Raw genomic sequence first — 19,136 nt, forward strand, 5'->3', positions numbered from 1 at the left:
TGCCTTATTCTAGCTTTTAAGGAGCCACAGCAGCCAACAAACACTCCCTCATTGACCTGACAGAATCACTAACTCCTAAGCTTCACCATACAGTGAGATACCAAGGCTGATTCATCTGGAGTACCAAAGATCAATTAGGTAAATGTGTAATAAGGAACATAACTGAAATTCCAAAATTCCTAAGAAAGTGCACTGTATGCATATGCTCTGTGCTGAGCAACTGAAAAATGTCCATTCCTCAGAGAAGTATATATGGGGTAGGAATTAAAGAAGACGGGCTGGACAAATGGACAAATGCATGGAGGCAGAGGAGGAAAGGCTACTCCTGAAGTTTTTGCCTACACATCAATACTGAAGACTGGTCTAGGCCTTGCTAGAAAATAAGACAGACACTCTCCCCTTTTGCTCCTTTCCAACGACAACTATCATGGCAAAGTCATAAACTCTTCAGCTGATGAGAGCCTGGAGCAGTCAGTGATAGCAATCAGAGCCTGTGATATCAAACTGAGCCTGGGTCCCAAAGGTACACGTTTTGAAACTTGCTGCTCCTCATCCTCTCTTGCTCTTCATGTGGCAGCACAGAACTGCTCCAAGGATGTCACGTTGCTGGGACCAGGCTGCAAATCTGCTTGAATTCAGTTACACAATACCTCCAGCTCCATGTCCCAACCATTATTGGAGTTCTTCATGAACAGAGCTTTCCTACAAGATTCCCATGTTAATTTGTCTCCTCAGAAAATAAATTCATTACCTTTGCCTTCTATTGCAGTCAATATCGGCTGCTGATGCATATGCAGTAATTGTCATAGCAAGGTAGAAGTCACATATCCTTAGGAGAACAAATGGTGTCTCATAGGCAAGCATAGCTCATGGTGACACCTAAGACATTTTGAATACTTTAGGGTACATAACTCAGGTGTGTGCTGCCTGGACAATAAGACAGTAGACATTCTTTCAAGCAGTGTCCAGTGAAAAGAGTGGGAAGCATTTGTAAGGAGCCTGGGTTTATTTTATCCTACCTGGCACCTTCACAGAGGACTACAGGCAGAATTGCAAGCAGAGGCCACTGAGAGTGTCTTTCATTTTGGACTTGCACATCTCCAGGACGCTTATCATTCAATGGTGCTTTTATCATTCATGCTTTGCAGGCTGAAGCTAGCAATACGCATAAGATGGAGGGAATTTCCTTTTCTTCAGTGATGATCATCCACTTTCTGCTTCGTCCATTCATATTCCCCTTCCACCAAAGTGCTAGAGGACAAGCCTGAATAACATGCTACATCCACTGAAACAGAACCACTACCTACCAATTTCAGAGAGGAAGCAAACTGACAGCTTTGCATCTCATATACTTGTGCCTCAAGATGATGGGACTGAAAGACTGGCTGCATGCTTTCAAACTGCTTCAAAAATCATAGGACAAGAACAACTGGGTATCCAATGCCTCATTACGGACACAGGAGTTATGACAGGATCCAAAAAATCTAGCCACTGGTTGCCATGAACAAAGGTGGAAAGCTTGCATGCAGTATAATTTACCCTGGGACAGCTTAGAGGCCCCTCTGACCTATCCACAATGCACAGATTGTAACAAAATTGTACAGCTGGAAAAGCTTTATTATTCAACAGTGTGTAACTGTGCATGAGGAAAGTGATAGCCTGGGTTGCCCTGTGAACCACGGCACTGAGGAAATCCTCTGGGTATACACAAACTGACAGATGTGTCCCTGAAGTCCTCTCCAAGCAATCAGATGTTACAGAGGTTACTGACTCCTAGAAAGGAGGCATGGTTCTAAACCAGCTTCAGATCTTCCTTCAGCTTATCACAGAATTTGTAACATGGGATCCTTTAGCCCTTGCAGAGGCCAGGGTAGCCTTGCAAATCTAGTTGTTCTTAGCAGGACAGCAAAGGAATGTTTTCATTTATCACCATGATCCTTTACGTCAGTACTGACAAACTGCTGGGCTAAGATCCTCCCTGTTTTCAATCCTCTTCCCTGTTTCTCCAGAGTACTTTGTTTCCCACAACTGCACATTCCTTGAACCCCACTTTCCCACACTTCCCTTTCCTTATGCCCACCTTTGGCAAAACCTGCATCTTTCTGAGTTTCCCTCTGTCTTCCCACACTCTGTTATTTCCCCTGGGAGTTATCCTCCTCTAGTTCTAATCTGATCCTCATAGAACATCAGGTTCATTTAATCACTGGCTCAAAAATTGCAAACATTTTATTAGACTTATCTACTCTTAATGATACAGTGATAGCACACTACAGTACCATTTAGAACAAGCTACTATTGCTAACCCAGCTGATTCCTGGTTTCTCTATAGTAAAATAAAGTTGAGAGAAAGACATACTTTGCCACTTCGTAAACCCAAAAAGAACACAGTGCAGCAATTGTTAATGATAGTTCCCAAAAGGGACATGTGGTTACACACAAAAAGGCACTCCTAGACCCACGAGCTCTATCTGTGGGGAGAAAAATGCTGTAACCAGAAGTCTAAACTCTGAAGTTTGTACATTAAAAACAGAAGGTCTTGTGGCTACAAAGGATTGAATTGTTTTTCAGAATGGTTTTCTGAAGGGAGTAACAGAAACAAAAACATTTCTTAAACAAACTTTGTGACAACATCATTACACAAGAACTGCATTCTAAAGAGTAAGCATGAAAGGTCCTGAGGAAGGCTAATGAGAAGCAAGTGACAAAACAATCATTGACTGCTGATTTACGTGGAATCCCACTAACCCGAAGGTAACTGCTGGTTTCTTATGGTTCAGGAACTTCTACATCTCTTCCCTGCACCCCTCAGTCCCCATTCTACTGGAGCCTGGTAATTATGTCATCCTTTCTTTTCAAATGTCTTTAGCAGACAGACATACATTACAAACATTACAGGTGCCTCCTCATGACCCTGACAAATCCAAGAATTGCTCTTTCACCTGTCCTTTGTAAAACGTTTCAATTCCAAACCAGCTCTGTGGAGGTACTGGCCTTCACAGTGAATGTGATCTTTTGACTCAAGCTTTGCTATTCTGGCTGCAGTTCAGGTTAGGGAGTAATGAGCTTTCAGCAGGGAGGTTGCAGCTAGGCAGAGACCACAGCCAGAATGAATGGAAAAAGAAAATAGACTCAAATTTAACTAAATAAACAAAACCAAAAACAAACACGAAATTAAATTGAAGTAAATTACTGCAAAATCTGGCAGTGAGAAAATCCACATTGAGAGATATCCAGAGAGATAACCCACTGAAAGCTTAATATTAAAATAAAAAAATGGGCAATCTCTACCTTGGGATAGCGTACCATTTTCAAACATCTTTGAGTTTCGTTTGTCTGTCACATGAATCAAGAAAACAATGTGTTTATCACAGGCTCCACCCAACACTGGCTTTTCATCTGTATAAGCAGTATGACATGTAGCGACACATTTGTCAATGAATTTTCTGATGCATGTCATTTCTACCTGCAGAGAAAGCCCAGAAAAACAAATCAGTGATGATGAAGGTATTCAACTCCGAACTAATAAGGTATGTGGCATCTCAATTTATGTCTAAGGCTGAAATCCCAGAACAGACTGTGTAAGAGAGTAGACAAATAAATGAAATATTTCTCTTAAGAGTATTGTCTTTGCAGAATTGTATAAAATGCTGTCTTCACAGGCAGAAGAAAAGGATAATGTTGTTTCTGAGCATTGATATTCAGTCAGCATGATGTCACTGAGACTTGATACTTGCAGCTTTTGCCTCCTGTTTCTGACTTGGAACTGCTATTCCAGGACAGCAGGCAGGGTAGCCCAGCAGTGGCACAGAGAGGTGAGCTTAAAAGGTACTGGGACTACAGCACCTATCTAACAACCTCCTGGATTTTAGGCATTCAGGAGCTGTGGTATTGGTTTTAATGAGAACTAGCTTAACCATAAGAGACGTTACCAAGTTTGGCCTTGAGTTTTTTTCTTAGTGGCATGAGTTAAAAGGTAATGCAGTGGGATTGCAAAGATGCATAACCTGTATTTGATACAAGGCAAAGGTTAAATCATTTACAAAAGGTATCTTCTTATCTAAAATGCAAGCTTTTAACTTAATTCCCTGTTTTTCATAGTTTATAATATGACCATCAGACTGTGCTGAAAATTTGTATGGAATGTTTTATACTGGGAGCAGCTTTATTTCCACAATTTGAAAAGAACCCATTGAGCTGTATGAAGATACAGAAATGTAATTTTAAAAAACTGTTTATCAGACACTGGCACTTTTCCTGCTTGTGTAATTCAAAAAGGATCTCAGTAAAGAAAATTGAATTTGGCAATCCATTAATACAGATTTGATGTTCTCTCTGTTCATCTCTTGATGTCTCACCCCTTTCAGAAAAATGAAAATAACTCATGGTAAAAGAGTGGCTGCTCCCTCATATTTGTCCACCATATTGACAATTATTAAAACCCTGGAAAAGCTACCGAAGCTCTGCTGACTCATGGTGTCAGTGAAATTACTTGTTAACCTTATGACAAAGGCAGAGGAAGAAGAGAAGACAGAATAGGAAAAGCCAGAGAACTGGCAAAGTTTGGGGAGAAAGCTCAGACTGAGCTCAGACTGAGCTGGTATACTAGCACCAACTAAGTAGCACCGACTGCTCTTGAGAAAGAATTTGCATGTTGTTTGAAGCTTTATGTGCTGCATTTGAACCAGGTGAAGATTCAGACTTAATTTCACCCAGTTTAGGAACCTGAGCCATTTCAATAAGGAGCTTACTTGTCACAGGCATCCTCTACTGTCAACAGGGAGAGAGTGGCAGTTCCAGGAGACAAATTGGCTTACTGAAGGTCTGAACTGTCTTCCAAAGAAGCCTGTCCTGCTCCATCGAGTACACAGAGACCCCAAGGCAGTCATGGAAAACCTGTAACAGGCACACCAGGACAGGCACGTGACACTCCTGTCAGCAGAACAGCTCCCCAGACAATCACAGTGCCCACTGCAATCTGCAGCTTGTTTCTGGCTCCTCAACCCTACAGATCAGATTTAATAGCTAAAGACACGCTGTAGTTGAGAATGGGAGAGCGTGACGAATTAATGGAGGGATTAACCCTTTCCATCTCCACAAACCTGACCCACAGGGCAGAATTTACATACAATGTGGCTTGATACAGGTAAGTATTTTTGACTCATGATATAAAAAGCATTCACAGTTATTAGCCAGGGGCAACTGTTCTCCTAATTTAGGCACTACAGGTGGGAGCATTAATTCTAGTGGGATTGCTCTAAGCCTGAAGTCATTCGCAGATTAAGTACTGGGCAACAATGGCATTTTAAAGCACGGAAAAAATCAGGTTTCACCTCATTTTACATTCTTCAATGCTCACAGCAGTGAATAATACAGTATAATCCAAAGCACATTACTCCAAGGGGTAAGGATCCTGCCTCACAGAGGAAGAGCATTTCTTAGAGCTGTCTGGTTGCATTTGAGGGAGTGTAATCTGTACTATTCTAACGAGCAGCACCCTTCTCTTCAGGCTTCTGCCTCTTCTTGCACTGCACAGAGCCATGACTTTACACTTCCCCACCATCATCTCTGATCACATATTTCTTGGTGAAGGAAGACTGCTAGTGGGGTGCATTTACTATAATGCCACCTTAACGCTGTTCTGCCCAGTTAAGAGGATGTGTCCTCCCTCTACAGCACACAGCGAAAAAGGGAAGAGAAAAGGAAAGAGAAAAAGGCTCTTTGTGATATCTAAGAACTGTCCAGAGTCACACATCTAAAAGAACTCTGTATATTTTACCTTCACATAAAATCCTGCTCATGACAGAAGTCACAGTAAAAACAATTCACCTAATTAAAGTACCACATGAAGCTGCTTAGTCCTCATATTGTAAGGATTACGGAAGCCTGTGTTTGAAACGCGCAGTGTTATGGAACAAAGTGACAGCAAGTTGGGAAATAAATGAACACAATAGTCTCTTCTAACCTCCTGGCATTATGCCTTTTAACAGAAGAGAAAGAAGTAAAAAGGCAAAATGTCAGCTCCGAAACATTTTTCATGTTGTAAAATATAGTGTTCCCACTGAAATGCTTGGTAAGAGGCACACTGAGGAACTGATACCTGAACTGGGAAAAAAAAAAAAAAATAAATAAGTGAATTATAGCAAAAAGGTCATGTGAGCACATCTAATGCAAAGAGAAAAAAAAAAAAAAAAAAAAAAAACAACAACCACCCTTAGGACTGAAAATTTGTATCTATGTCCTACAAATGTCACGCTAGCCCTTCAGACAAAAGTCTCAGCAGCGCATACAGAGCTATTAAGTTCAAGGATGAAAACAGCTTTCACACGCAGCAAAAGAGACTAAGAGGATTTGGATATTTCAGCACACCTCGCTAGTTTACGCTGAAGCTGACCAGTCTGCTCCTATTAGTCACTCAGAACAATCACTCTTTTCCCAGCAGAGCTTACTCATTTGCAAGATAAAAGGAAGACATTTCTGCACATGCCCATAATATTCTTCACCACTGGGGGCAGCTTTACATAAGACTGCATTCACTGAAACCAAAGCAACAGTCAGACGGAGCTTTCAGAATGACAGTACGCAGAAGTGAGCAGAGCTTGTTCATTGTACGGGCTTATTCCACCTTCTTTGCTACAAAGCAGCTTCCTAGCCGGATCGGGTACTAAGTAAGGGAACTGCTGTGCTATGGAATACAGATGTGTGAATTCAGATAGCTAAACGGTGCTTGGAGGAATCTAACATGCTTTCCTATAAAGAGAAAATTTAAAAGCCAGGTTCCTAACTATAAAGATGCAAAAACGTAATATCCATGAAGATCCTATTACCTAGGAAGAATTTGACATTTTGCTGCGAATGCTGTGTTGGGATTGATTTATTCTTGGAGTGTTCTGCATGGCTGGCAAAGAATAATGTTCCAAAATCGGTCCATCTCCCAAGGGGTCCAATTTTTCTTCCTGGGTGTCAGCGAGCCCTGACTCACTACAGTGCAGCTGACAGGGGCTGCCATGCTTGTGGCACACTAAGCAAAAAACAAAAGACCTAAGGACGACCTTTGAACAACACAAAGGATGGGTATGTTTTTCATGTTATTTTTTTTTAATATACAATTCATAGCCACTGCATAGCCTCTGCTTTATTAGACTTACCATAGACTTACCTTGATGTGATTTGTGATTACAGTTAAATTGCTTAGGGATTACACCTTTTACCCAACTGTTTTTCAGTATTTATTAAGGCATTCTTTAAGAAAATCTGAGTAAAGAAAACAATGTGAAAAGTAGTTGAGTCAAGCTAGGGATTTTTAAATGATTGTTGAAATAAAGATTTTAGCATGATTGAAAGAAATGACTGATGTGTGGGGGGATAACTTTTCTAAGTTGTTTTTATTTCCAGGTTTCAATGTAATTAGGCTACTGAGCGGATCAGCTGTAGCTCTGGTAATAGCCCCTACTGTATTACTGACAATGCTTTCTTCTGCTGAACGAGGATGCCCTAAGGGCTGTAGGTGTGAAGGCAAAATGGTATATTGTGAATCTCAGAAATTGCAGGAGATTCCCTCAAGTATATCTGCTGGTTGTTTAGGTTTGTCCCTTCGATATAACAGCCTCCAAAAACTAAAATACAATCAATTTAAAGGTCTTAATCAACTCACCTGGCTCTATTTAGACCATAACCACATCAGCAATATTGACGAAAATGCTTTCAATGGAATACGCAGACTAAAAGAGTTGATCTTGAGTTCCAACAGAATCTCCTATTTTCTTAATAATACCTTCAGACCTGTGACAAATCTCCGGAATTTGGATCTGTCATACAATCAGCTGCAGTCTCTGGGATCTGAACAGTTCAGGGGCTTAAGGAAGCTGCTGAGTTTACATTTGCGGTCCAATTCCCTAAGAACCATCCCTGTTCGAATATTTCAAGACTGTAGGAACCTTGAACTGTTGGACCTGGGTTATAATCGCATCCGAAGTTTAGCAAGAAATGTCTTTGCAGGCATGATCAGACTGAAAGAGCTTCATCTGGAGCACAATCAATTTTCTAAGCTCAACCTGGCACTTTTTCCAAGGCTAGTCAGCCTTCAAAACCTTTATTTACAGTGGAATAAAATCAGTGTGATAGGACAAACTATGTCCTGGACCTGGAGCTCATTACAAAGACTTGATTTATCTGGCAATGAAATAGAAGCTTTCAGTGGACCTAGTGTTTTTCAGTGTGTGCCCAATTTACAGCGCCTCAACCTGGATTCAAACAAGCTCACATTTATTGGTCAAGAAATTTTGGACTCTTGGATATCCCTCAATGACATCAGCCTTGCTGGGAATATATGGGAATGCAGCAGAAACATTTGCTCTCTGGTAAACTGGCTTAAAAGTTTTAAAGGGCTGAGGGAAAATACAATTATTTGTGCCAGCCCCAAAGAACTGCAGGGGGTGAATGTTGTTGATGCAGTGAAAAACTACAGCATCTGTGGCAAAAGTACCACGGAAAGGTTTGAACTAGCACGAGCTCTCCCAAAGCCAACGTTTAAACCAAAACTCACCAGGCCTAAACATGACAGCAAGCCCCCCCTGCCCCCAACTATTGGAGCCACTGAATCAAGCTCCGAACCTGAGCATGACACAGAACACATCTCCTTCCATAAAATCATTGCAGGGAGCGTGGCCCTTTTCTTGTCTGTGCTTGTGATCCTGCTGGTAATATATGTGTCATGGAAGCGTTACCCAGCCAGTATGAAGCAGCTGCAGCAGCGCTCTCTCATGCGAAGGCACAGGAAAAAGAAAAGACAGTCACTGAAGCAAATGACTCCAAGCACACAGGAATTTTATGTAGATTACAAACCTACCAACACTGAAACCAGTGAGATGCTGCTGAATGGAGCAGGACCCTGCACGTATAACAAATCAGGCTCCAGGGAATGCGAGGTATGAACCATTGTGATAAAAGAGCTTTTAAAAGCTGGGAAATAGTGGTGCTTTATTGAACTCTAGGGACTATAAAGGGAACGTTTTTCTCACTTTTCTGGCACAGCTCTTCCATGTCACTTTTTTGTACATTCATAATACTGGTCATTTTACTCTCATACATAATCAACTCATTGAAATTTAAATACCGCAATCAATGTTAAGCCTGAGCTCTGGTTTAATACAATACCTATTGTACAAACCCTCTCCTGATTTCATTAAAGTCTTGCTTGTTTTTAAATAGAAAACTTCTTTCATAACTAATCCACTGCACCTGCAGTGAGTGTGCCTCTGTTTAGGGAGAAAAATGACAATGAAGAAAAAAAAATCAAACCCAGCTCCCTTCCCCCAAACTAACCCTAGCCCATGCTCTGAAACTCATTTTTTGAGCCAAAAACAAATTAAAGACCCAGGTGCTGTAGTATCATAGGAATTCTGACTTCTCTGAGGCAAGAGATGGTGCAGAAACAGCTCTGAAAGAATGCCTGATTTCTGCCCAGCACAAGATACAATAAAAAGCCAGGGATGAGCTAAAGCACCGTCTTAGGACTTGAGTTATCACACCAAAAGCAAAGTAGTGAGAAACCCGAGCCTAATAAAAATATTGAAATAAAAAAGGTGGGCTTTACCCTACTGCATTATAACAGTTTTTCTAAGGCTGATAACTACTAACGGTAACCTGTTTATGCGACCTCATACAAAAGGTGCCAGTGTTTATCCCTTATATCCAGTTGCCTTTCAGAAAGTAGTCAAAAGGCATTCATTAAATGAGGAGCAGAAATTCCTTATTGATGCAATTAGAGGAACTCAAATGTGCAGTAGCAAAAGCAAGACCACTTCCTGCACACATTTGTTCAAGTGCTCATTAGAAATTCTCTTTTCAAGACTGTCAAAGACATTAATGTAGCTGAGGAAACAATGAAATCTGTCATTTTCTTCTATTTCTTTCAATTTGCTGGGCTGGGCTTTTAGGGTTTTGTGATGCATTTTGTACACTGTCTCTCTAATAACTAAATAAAGCTTCATTATGTATAAAGGAAAACAGTGTACATTTTAGAAACACAGCAACTGCAAGAGAGCTTTCAGAGAAAATTGGTTGCTCACTGATCTAAGAAGATTGCATCCAAAAATCTTTAAAGGAATCAGTAACAAATTATGTTTCTCTCTTAGCAATACCCTGATAACATTACAAGAATTCAGATACTCATTTTGAATGTGGAGTCATTCATCAGTGGCTCTGGACAAAATTCAGATTTGGAACCTGGCTACTCCCTGCCTTCCCACTCCCAAAGTCATCTAATTGTGTTTATTGCATTAGAATATAACATCCCCCATATATCTGGAAAAAAAAAAATCATGCATCCTATATATTTTGATGATCTTTTGAACAGGACGATGTTGTTTGTTTGTTTTTTCATTCTTGAAATAATTCAGCAGCACCCATATAGAAGTAGAGTCAGTAATGTAATTATGTCTATTTTGTAACTTGATTTGGCTTAGTAAACTGCACGTCTTCAATCACTTGGGAGGGAGTGTTTCTACAAAGCAGTTTCATTGCAGCAAACTAAAAAAAGCAAAACCTTACCAGGATGTTCTCCTACATTTTTACTAGAAAAAATAGTAATCACAGCCAATCACCTTGAGATATGCTAGATATGATAAAAACAAAGCTATAAAGCATTTCCTTAAAAAGAATTAATATACTTGAAGGTTTTTTTGTTGTGCTGGTGGTTTGTTTTTTTCACGTAGTGAAACCATTCTCATTTTCAAGGACTCAAGTGAGAAAATAACCAAGAGCAGGAGCTTGAGACTACCCTGAATCCTGCAACACTGAGACCCCACGTTATTCAATACAAATAGGATCCCCATCAATTATTAATGGAAGTGCTTAAGACATTTTAGCAGCAATGAGCAGACTATGACTTTTAAGTTTAATTGTAGTTTAAAAGTTGCTACTAAAAGTCAATATAAATTAAATTACCTTAGCTGTTACAGGATTCAGTTTTCTACCAGCAGGTCTTGGTTATCCCTGTGCTGAAGGATTATACTTTGCTGTAAACTTAGTGGTAAGAACCATCTCTTTACTTCTATAGGCTTCAGTGTCTGCATGATGACTAATATCAGGTATTAAAAAAGATTGCCCCCCAACATATACATACACACATGTATGTGTGCATATATATACATATATATATATGCACACATACATACACACATGTATATGTAAAAGAAAATCCTGCTATTCCTTTGTTTGGGGAGTGCTAACTACAGTCTGAAAATAATTTCAGATGATTAATTTAAAAATTCTGTTATTTAAGAATAATCAATACATTTCTAAAACTTCTTAATGGATTGTGATTGTGAATGAGTTGTAAATAACTGAGCCTGACTTTATATGCTCCCTTGTGTGTCTCTTTACTGCCTCGTTCTATCTCAATACTCAGAAAAAAAATCAATCCTACAGAAATTAATACCTGTAAAATTATCACTAACTCCCTTCAAAAATATTTAACTATGGGAGTGAAAAAGCAAATAAAGCCAGTATGTCATAAACCATAGATGGGTAACAAAAATATCGAGGAAAATCCAGCATGTTTATATTCCAGCACAGACATGCTCAGATCAAGTAAGTCATTCATCACCCAAGACACAACAGACTTCACTTTTCATATCCTTCCAACTATATAGTAAACACAGATGAACATGTAATTGCTGCTATTGATAATGAAACTGCTGTCTTATTACACAAAATAAAATGCCCAGTATAACTAATTGGACCTTCTTGTGTAGCCTGAGGCCTGAGAACTGAGTTGTTAAATCCCACTCCAGTGGCTATGGCTTAAAAAACATTTTTAACCAGCTTCATAACATGTTAAAGCATACTACAAAACACATGCTTTGATCTGCACAAAGACAACACAAACTAAACTAACCTTAATCTCACCGCCATCAAACTGAACACTCTAGAAGTGACTTGTTTTGAGTGGCTAGGCCACCAGAATCACAAATTACAATCATCTTGTAGGAGACAACCTCATCTTAGCCGAGCAACTTCCAGTCCCTGTGAAAGGCTGCCCTCTTCCTGAATACAAATGAAGTGGTAAAGTGATTCCAGAGAAGAAATTTCTCATTGCTTTTCTCCAGATTGGATAGCAGGTACCTAGTGTCCCACTCCGTCTTGGTTTTGGGATATTTTGATGCCATTTTCTCACAGAACTGTTAAAGCCTTAATGGGTTGATGCCAAGCAATCCTCAGAGGATGTGCAAAAGCTATGATGGCTTGATGGCTTTTAAAGCTCTACTTCTTAAAGTATTTCAGGTACCAATTTGAGGAAGGAGATGACTGAACGGTTCTCATAACTCACCTGTCCTTTAATGAACCTGATGCTGTCCATATATTCCAAGTTTAGGAGAGCAAAAATGTATTTAGAAGCTTTTTTAAAAAAAAAAAAAAAAAAAAAAAAAAAAAAAAAAAAAAAAAAAAAAAAAACAAAACAAACAAAAACAAAACAAAACAAAAAAACTATTCCTTTTCCTGAGTCATATTTTGTGTTCTGGGGCTACCACTTGAAGACCAAGTTATTTCAAGCCACAGACAAAATGCAGTACCCTTTTCATTTTTATTGGTAAAGCAGTCAATAGTTGTTTAAACAGTGACAAGACAAACGTTGGGTGGAATCACCAAACAAGGTTGTTTCACTTTATTATACTGTCCCAAAAATCTGATGTCAGGACATCCTCTGCTAGCTATTCCACAAGCACCTTGCAAAAATCTCTTATGCTAAATGTTTATACAAGGGATGTTGAGAAGACAGGCAAAAGATTGCAAAGGAAACAAACAAGAGACATTTTGGGTAATTTGCTCGAGATCACACACCTATTGAGAACTTGGAAGATAATCCAGTCTCCTTCCCAAAGATATCCTCCTAGCCAGTGGACTACTTCGCTTCTCAATTAAAAGCCTGAGATGCTATTCACTAGCTCTTAAAATATACCAGTGATATTTCAGGATACTAAATGATACAGAATGCACATTTTTGGAGAAGAAAATAACCAATGTACTAGGCAAATTCAAGCAGACTGGTAATGTTCATTCACTGTGTTGAGATTACCTCCAGCAATTGCAGAGTAGGAGAATAATAATGAGAACAAGTGGCTTGAATATAATGAATGCAAGCATCTCTACTGGCTGGTAGGTTTTCATTACTCACTATCTGCACTTACACAGTCATCATGGCTTAGTGTTTGGCAATTTTTGTTTTTTTGTTTCTTATGAACTAGCAAACCTTGACATAAAATTCAATTGCAAAAATGAACATAAACATACAATATTCCCACAAACACAATTAGAAATTCTCAGTTTACTACAAGCTGAAGGTCTTTGCAGTCAGCCACTCAACTCTAGATAAATATTCTGTTAGATGAATTTCTGTGGAACAATAGTGACATCCAGTGGGTAGTTAGCTTAATCACAGGTATCTCTTGCATACAGATGTGTTTGCCTTCTTACTTTGCATTCTAATGTATAATGAGATAGCAGCAGCTAATCCTTTCAGCATACTAAATATTCAATTGTATTTTAATTTCATCTCTATGTATGGGAGTCATAACCTGAATGTAGTGAATGACGGGGAAAATAAGAACAGATAAATGCTAGCAAGAAATGGTCTATCCAGTGTGTAAGGATACACTATCATTAAAAGGCAAGAAGCATTAGGCAGGAAGGACAGGTGCTGTAACAAATTTGTGGCCACTCATTTAGAACTTATTACTTATAAAACATTACTAAGTGACATTAAGACATAATAAAAATAGACTACAAGCAACTACTTCAACTTCCTTCACTGGCAGATTATAACATGTATTTTTACAATGAGAAAGGTCTCATTAGACATCAAAAGGAAGGGCAGTTACCCCCTTTTTACAAGTTACAGTAACATCAACACACAGTGTACAGAAAACATAAGAAATTATAAAAGATGAAATCCACAAGCAGTAATAAAACCAAATAAGGGGAAACTTACCACTGACGTGGGTACACAGCATATTTTCTTGGGCAGAGGCTGCATGCAGCAACCTGCTGGTATGGTTTGCAGCAACTGCTTTAGGCCTTACGCTATGTCTATGCCACCAGCAATATTTTAAATTACAGTGAAGGATACAAATCAGTGACATCAGGATTACAGCTACTGTAGATTGAGTTTCCTTAAGGGCATGCACAAGAACTCATTTCACTCTGCACTGAATGAAATACAGCTGCATTTGTAACTTTATGTATGTAGGTGTGCATGGAGGTCACCTGTCAGTCAGTGATATCCAGCCTCTTCTTAACTAGGCTTTCTAAAATTAGTGCTATCACAGTGGTACAATAAAGGATTTTGATGTGATCCTCAGGGCTACAGCCAAATTAATTCTTGTCATAACGGTGAATTATTACGATAGGATGCAAAAAATAAATTAAAACATATATTTATATATATTTTAATGGCAGTGTTCAGGAGCTATGAACAGATTATCAAGGTTGTAAATTAATAAAAGGAGTAGTACTCAAGACAATCAAGGATAGATAGGTGGGAGTTGATGGCCAATGTTTTACCTACCAAAGAAATTATGTCAAATTTAGAACTAGTGCAAGCCTTGTAAAAATAATAATGAACAAAGATTTTCAAAGAGAGGTAGTATGTTTTATATGACCAACCCATCAAAAGGATCACATCTACCTAAAATTTTTGTCTTGCTCATTAATACTAAAGTATCATGACTACAGCATTAGCATTCAAATGTAAGAATGGGTACTGTTCTAGGAAGGGACAAAAGGGTAGTTAACCCCTATTTCTTTATTAGGCTTTTCTTTCTAAACACATCAATGACATTCACTGACATTATTACAGGAAGTATTTTATGTTCATGTGAAAAAAATACAAATTTAAAATTATTTATTACTGAAACCAAGCGAACTTTTTAAGAAAACAAAATCCTTAATTCTTTCTTACAGTGTCTTAGTTTCACACAAACTGGCTTGTCAAGATAAAACTGAATGACTAGAAATCTCTCTCAAAAAGAGTTCTCCAAGAAGCCCTCAAATACGTCTCCTTACTCCCTAAAACAGTCACTTCCTATGTTTCTGTGTGACTAATACATTGACCACACGTCACACCTACATTAAGATCATGTAGGACTTCATAATTACAATTTAACCTTGCAAATTCTCCAAATGTTTTGTGGTAGCACTGACTTTTTTAATATAAACATATAGGAAACTGAAACATCCTAATTACTCATTTACTTACACAAAGACACAACTACATTACGAGGTTTATTGCTTTACTACACCATTGCAAAAAATATCAGCTCAATTCTGCATGCAAATTCTTTTCTTCTTCAAACTAACAAAACATTTAACTAGCTTGGTCTCTAAGGAACCTAATTGCTTAATGCTGGAAAACAAACAAACAAACAACCTTGCTATTGGCAGCAGCCTGCAAGAGTTGTCATCATGAAGTCAGCCTTTATTATAGTTACTCTCACTTGATATCCAGCAGTACCTTCTATAGCTGTCATATATTATACCTGTGCTATATCCCATAATGTGATATACTAACTATACAAAAACTTTGCATTTTTATGGGCACTACAATTCATGTGCATAATTATACTGATAGGTGGAAATTGAAAGAATCAGGAAGAGGACTGTAAATGCCTTAACAGTGCCAGTAAAAAGTCAGGGAAGATCTCTGAGCTTTTCCAGAAGTCAAGAAAGTGATTTTGAAAGACAAACTAACATGTTCCAAGGTAATGGGAATTCAAACGTTAAAAACAAAATAGCATTTACGTATTTCTTAAAGTATTTTAAGAACTTTTTGTTTTTAAAATATGCTGCTATCTGGTTCTTAGCATCTTGAAAAATCAAACAAAAAAACTTCTTAGTAACTTCTGTTTCATACCTATTTTAACAAGAAAGAAAAACTGCCTTCTTATGATGTAAAACACCTTTTCATGAAACTCTGGGACGCAGTTCATACAGAAATAACCAAAATATGTTTCATCTTAATATTTTGTTGTTTCCTGTATGACTATTTTAAACAAGTCTAGCAACGATAATGATACTGCTTGCTGCTAACATGCATTGCTCTAGCTCAGTATATTCCCCTAGCATTTATTCTGTGCTTCCTGACAAAACATGGGTTGAGTTGTTGGGTTTTACACATGCCTTTTACGGTCAGGGACTCACTGCATGTTTGAATAACAGTTCTTTAACTAGTGTCTATAATAACTGGTGTTGTAGAACTCATAGTTCAGATTTTAAATTAGGCACTATATTTTCCACTTCCTTAAAGGCTGTAAAACTCACAAATCAACTTCAAAATAATGTAATGAAATTACCAGCCCCTTCTGCTGGTTCAGCTGTAACTCAGGGGAGAAAATATACATAAAAACGTTCAAAGGTACAAACAAGATCTCCAATGGAAGCTGGGCACCCTAATTGCCTTTGTAATTCTTCCCTTCATTGCCCTCAAGATTACAAGTAGCTGTAGATGAAGGAAACATGAAGACTGAACATGTGTTTTGCTAGAATGTAGATAATAAGCAATAATAATGCATTAGTCATACAATCTCTGAGCCACTGAAGATACAACCATTGTAATTGGATTCCTTATTCCAAAATACAGATTTTATAATGTATATTCTAGCACACACATTGTTTCATGTTGCACGTTATTTATTTCTTTATTTCTCCAATTGTGTAGAAACTTCTCTGGTTTGTGTAAAGCTGTGCAAAAGCCACAGATATTAAAAGAATAAAAAAGGGGAATGCAGTTTACAAAATGAATACTGGAGTTGCACCAAACAAACAAACAAACAAAAACACTTTAGACTTCATCACCTTAATTGATGCTTTGTTATTGATTTTTCAGTTTCCTATGGATTATCTTGTTTGTTTTAAAACAGACTACAGGAAAGATTTTCAAATCTGCAAACGGGAATTTAAACACCCAGGTGCCACTCACATCTTCACTTCTTGCAACAGTTGAGTACTTAACCTTTTTGATGGAATGCTACCTCCTCTCTCCTTCCCCCCAGACTGAAATTTAAAGAAGACTGTAAGCTATACAAAGTGCTCTGACTAAGCTTCATGAAGCTAGTCTCAACTACTATCTTCCAGGAAACTTGTTTGCCAATGAAAGCCAGCAGTTGTATCAGAATGTTGTGCAGATGGTAGCAGATATATCTTATTAACATTGGGTGGGATGCATATTAAAAACATGGTATATATCGCAACACTGTCTTCTTACCTACTATAAAAGGGGCTGCCACTAATTCCTGCCACCCAGTTAAAATTAACTGACTTCTGAAAAATAATTACCTATGGTTCAGTATAAGAAACAGCTCTACAGAGAGTCTGTTTTTTAACCAGATGAGTTTACTCCCCACATTCCTCACTAATAACAATCACAGTAATCTTATATAAAAATATTTATTTGAAGTTTGAGAAAAGGATCATCTTTTCCTCTTTGAAATATAGTAACATCAAACAATAATTCCAGCACATCAGAGTTTTGTTAGCAGTACACTATTCTTTATAACACTTTCATATCACAATATTAGCCTCCTAGCCATCTGTAATGTGAGTCATACCCTCAGAACAGTGCAGGCTTCATTCTACATTGCCTCATATCAGCCAGCTTCTCCTGAAACAAACTGTACTACCCAGAATACATATGCATTGCATATACAAGTAATTTCCAATTTAGAAATTGATTTAATTTCATGTTATACCTGTGACTCACAGCATAATATGCTAACTATCCACCTTCCAACAAAGGATCATGACAGACAGTGACAGAAAGCCTTCAGTGAGAACTTTTCCTACAGCCACTTGCACCCAGTTCCTGTACTTTTAGGACTAAATAATTACTTTTCCCTTATTTCACTAATCTTTAACAACAGTTTCCAAGCTGCACAACTGATACAAATGTGGGACAGCAGCAAAAAGTAGCACTATTGTTATATGAACGCAAAAGCTCTTTAACACTTCCGATTCCTAGCCAGTAAGTTGTCTTTCATTGAAGAAAGATTTCCTTCAACATGAATGATGCTGGACCATATATTTCTGTTCATCCCTATTGACACTGGCAACATGTATGTCACAATGATAGAATATAGGGAAAAAATAACACCGTAAATCAGAATTCTGGCTACGAAGATGCTCAGAGGGCTGGAGCACCGCTCCAATGAAAACAGACTGAGAGAGTTGGGGTTGGTCAGCCTGGACAAGAGAAGGCCCCGGGGGAGACTTCAGAGTGGGCTTCCAGTGCCTCAAAGGGGCCTACAGGAACGCTGGGGAGGGACTCTTTGTCAGGGAGTGTAGTTATAGGACAAGGGGAAATGGTTTTAAGACAAAAAAAAAAAAGGAGGAAATGTAGATGAGACATCAGGAATAAATTCTTCATACAGAGGGTGGTGAGGCACTGGCACAGGCTGCCCAGAGAAGAAGCTGTGGATGCCCCATCCCTGGGAGTGATCGATGCCTGGACTGCTGGGAGGTGTCCCTGCCCAGAGCAGGGGGTTGGAACTGGATGGGCTTTAAGGTCCCTTCCAACCCAAACCATTCTATGATTCTGTATTAAATCTTTATGTCTTCCTATTTTATTTTTTTTTTTTAAAGACATTGAAAATAAACTGTTTCCCACAAGGGAAGCAATAAACTGTGAGGCAATGGCAATCTGCATGTAGTTGCCATTAAGCTCTTCTCATTGAGAGTTTGAACTTACAGACAGTATTTGTTTTACAACTTAAGGAAGCCAACCACCATGGCAACTCAACATCCCTGTACTTTTTTGGTTGGTTGGTTTTCTTTTGGTTTAATTTTTGCATATAACTTTAGAATAAATCTTGAAATATTGAAGTGAGAAGGTATTGCCTATCAGGCTGAACAGAAGGAAATGACTGAAGGGCAATAGTGACCTTGAGCAGCAGGCAGTTGCCCTTAATTTGCAGGTACTCAAGTCCAGCAGTATTCATGGAGGTTTATTTTTTTTGAAAGCTTGATAAGCACAGTAACTTAAACAAGTATGCACAATTTCTTGCTATCCAGAATGCAGGCTTGTCTGTAACTTAAGTGTATGTTCTGACATGGAATAAAATGTATTTTGTAGCATTATAAATTAATTG

The 19,136-nt window shown here is 38.4% G+C and overlaps 2 protein-coding genes across 6 annotated transcripts in view; one reads left to right on the forward strand and one right to left on the reverse strand.

Annotated features, from left to right (window-relative positions):
• CTNNA3 (catenin alpha 3) overlaps window positions 1-19,136 on the reverse strand; it is a 458,724-nt gene that overhangs the window by 247,010 nt on the left and 192,578 nt on the right. Inside the window, exon 8 of one of the 4 annotated variants that reach the window (XM_032191587.1) lies at window positions 4,755-4,893. The exons of the other annotated variants lie outside the window; for them this stretch is intronic. Coding sequence (XP_032047478.1) covers window positions 4,771-4,893 — 123 coding nt within the window. The 3' untranslated portion in view covers window positions 4,755-4,770. Of the gene's footprint in view, window positions 1-4,754; window positions 4,894-19,136 lie in introns of those variants that run through there. 4 annotated transcript variants of the gene reach the window in all.
• The window catches only part of LRRTM3 (leucine rich repeat transmembrane neuronal 3), an 84,036-nt gene continuing 71,439 nt past the window's right edge, over window positions 6,540-19,136 (forward strand). Inside the window, exons 1-2 of one of the 2 annotated variants that reach the window (XM_032191589.1) lie at window positions 6,540-7,071; window positions 7,393-8,924. In XM_032191589.1, the coding sequence (XP_032047480.1) occupies window positions 7,068-7,071; window positions 7,393-8,924 (1,536 nt within the window). In that variant the 5' untranslated portion in view covers window positions 6,540-7,067. Of the gene's footprint in view, window positions 7,072-7,289; window positions 8,925-19,136 lie in introns of those variants that run through there. The other variant, XM_032191588.1, reaches the window with a different exon arrangement.

This window comes from Aythya fuligula, chromosome 7, assembly GCF_009819795.1.
Source record: "Aythya fuligula isolate bAytFul2 chromosome 7, bAytFul2.pri, whole genome shotgun sequence".
In the NCBI taxonomy this organism is placed as follows: Eukaryota; Metazoa; Chordata; class Aves; order Anseriformes; family Anatidae; genus Aythya; species Aythya fuligula.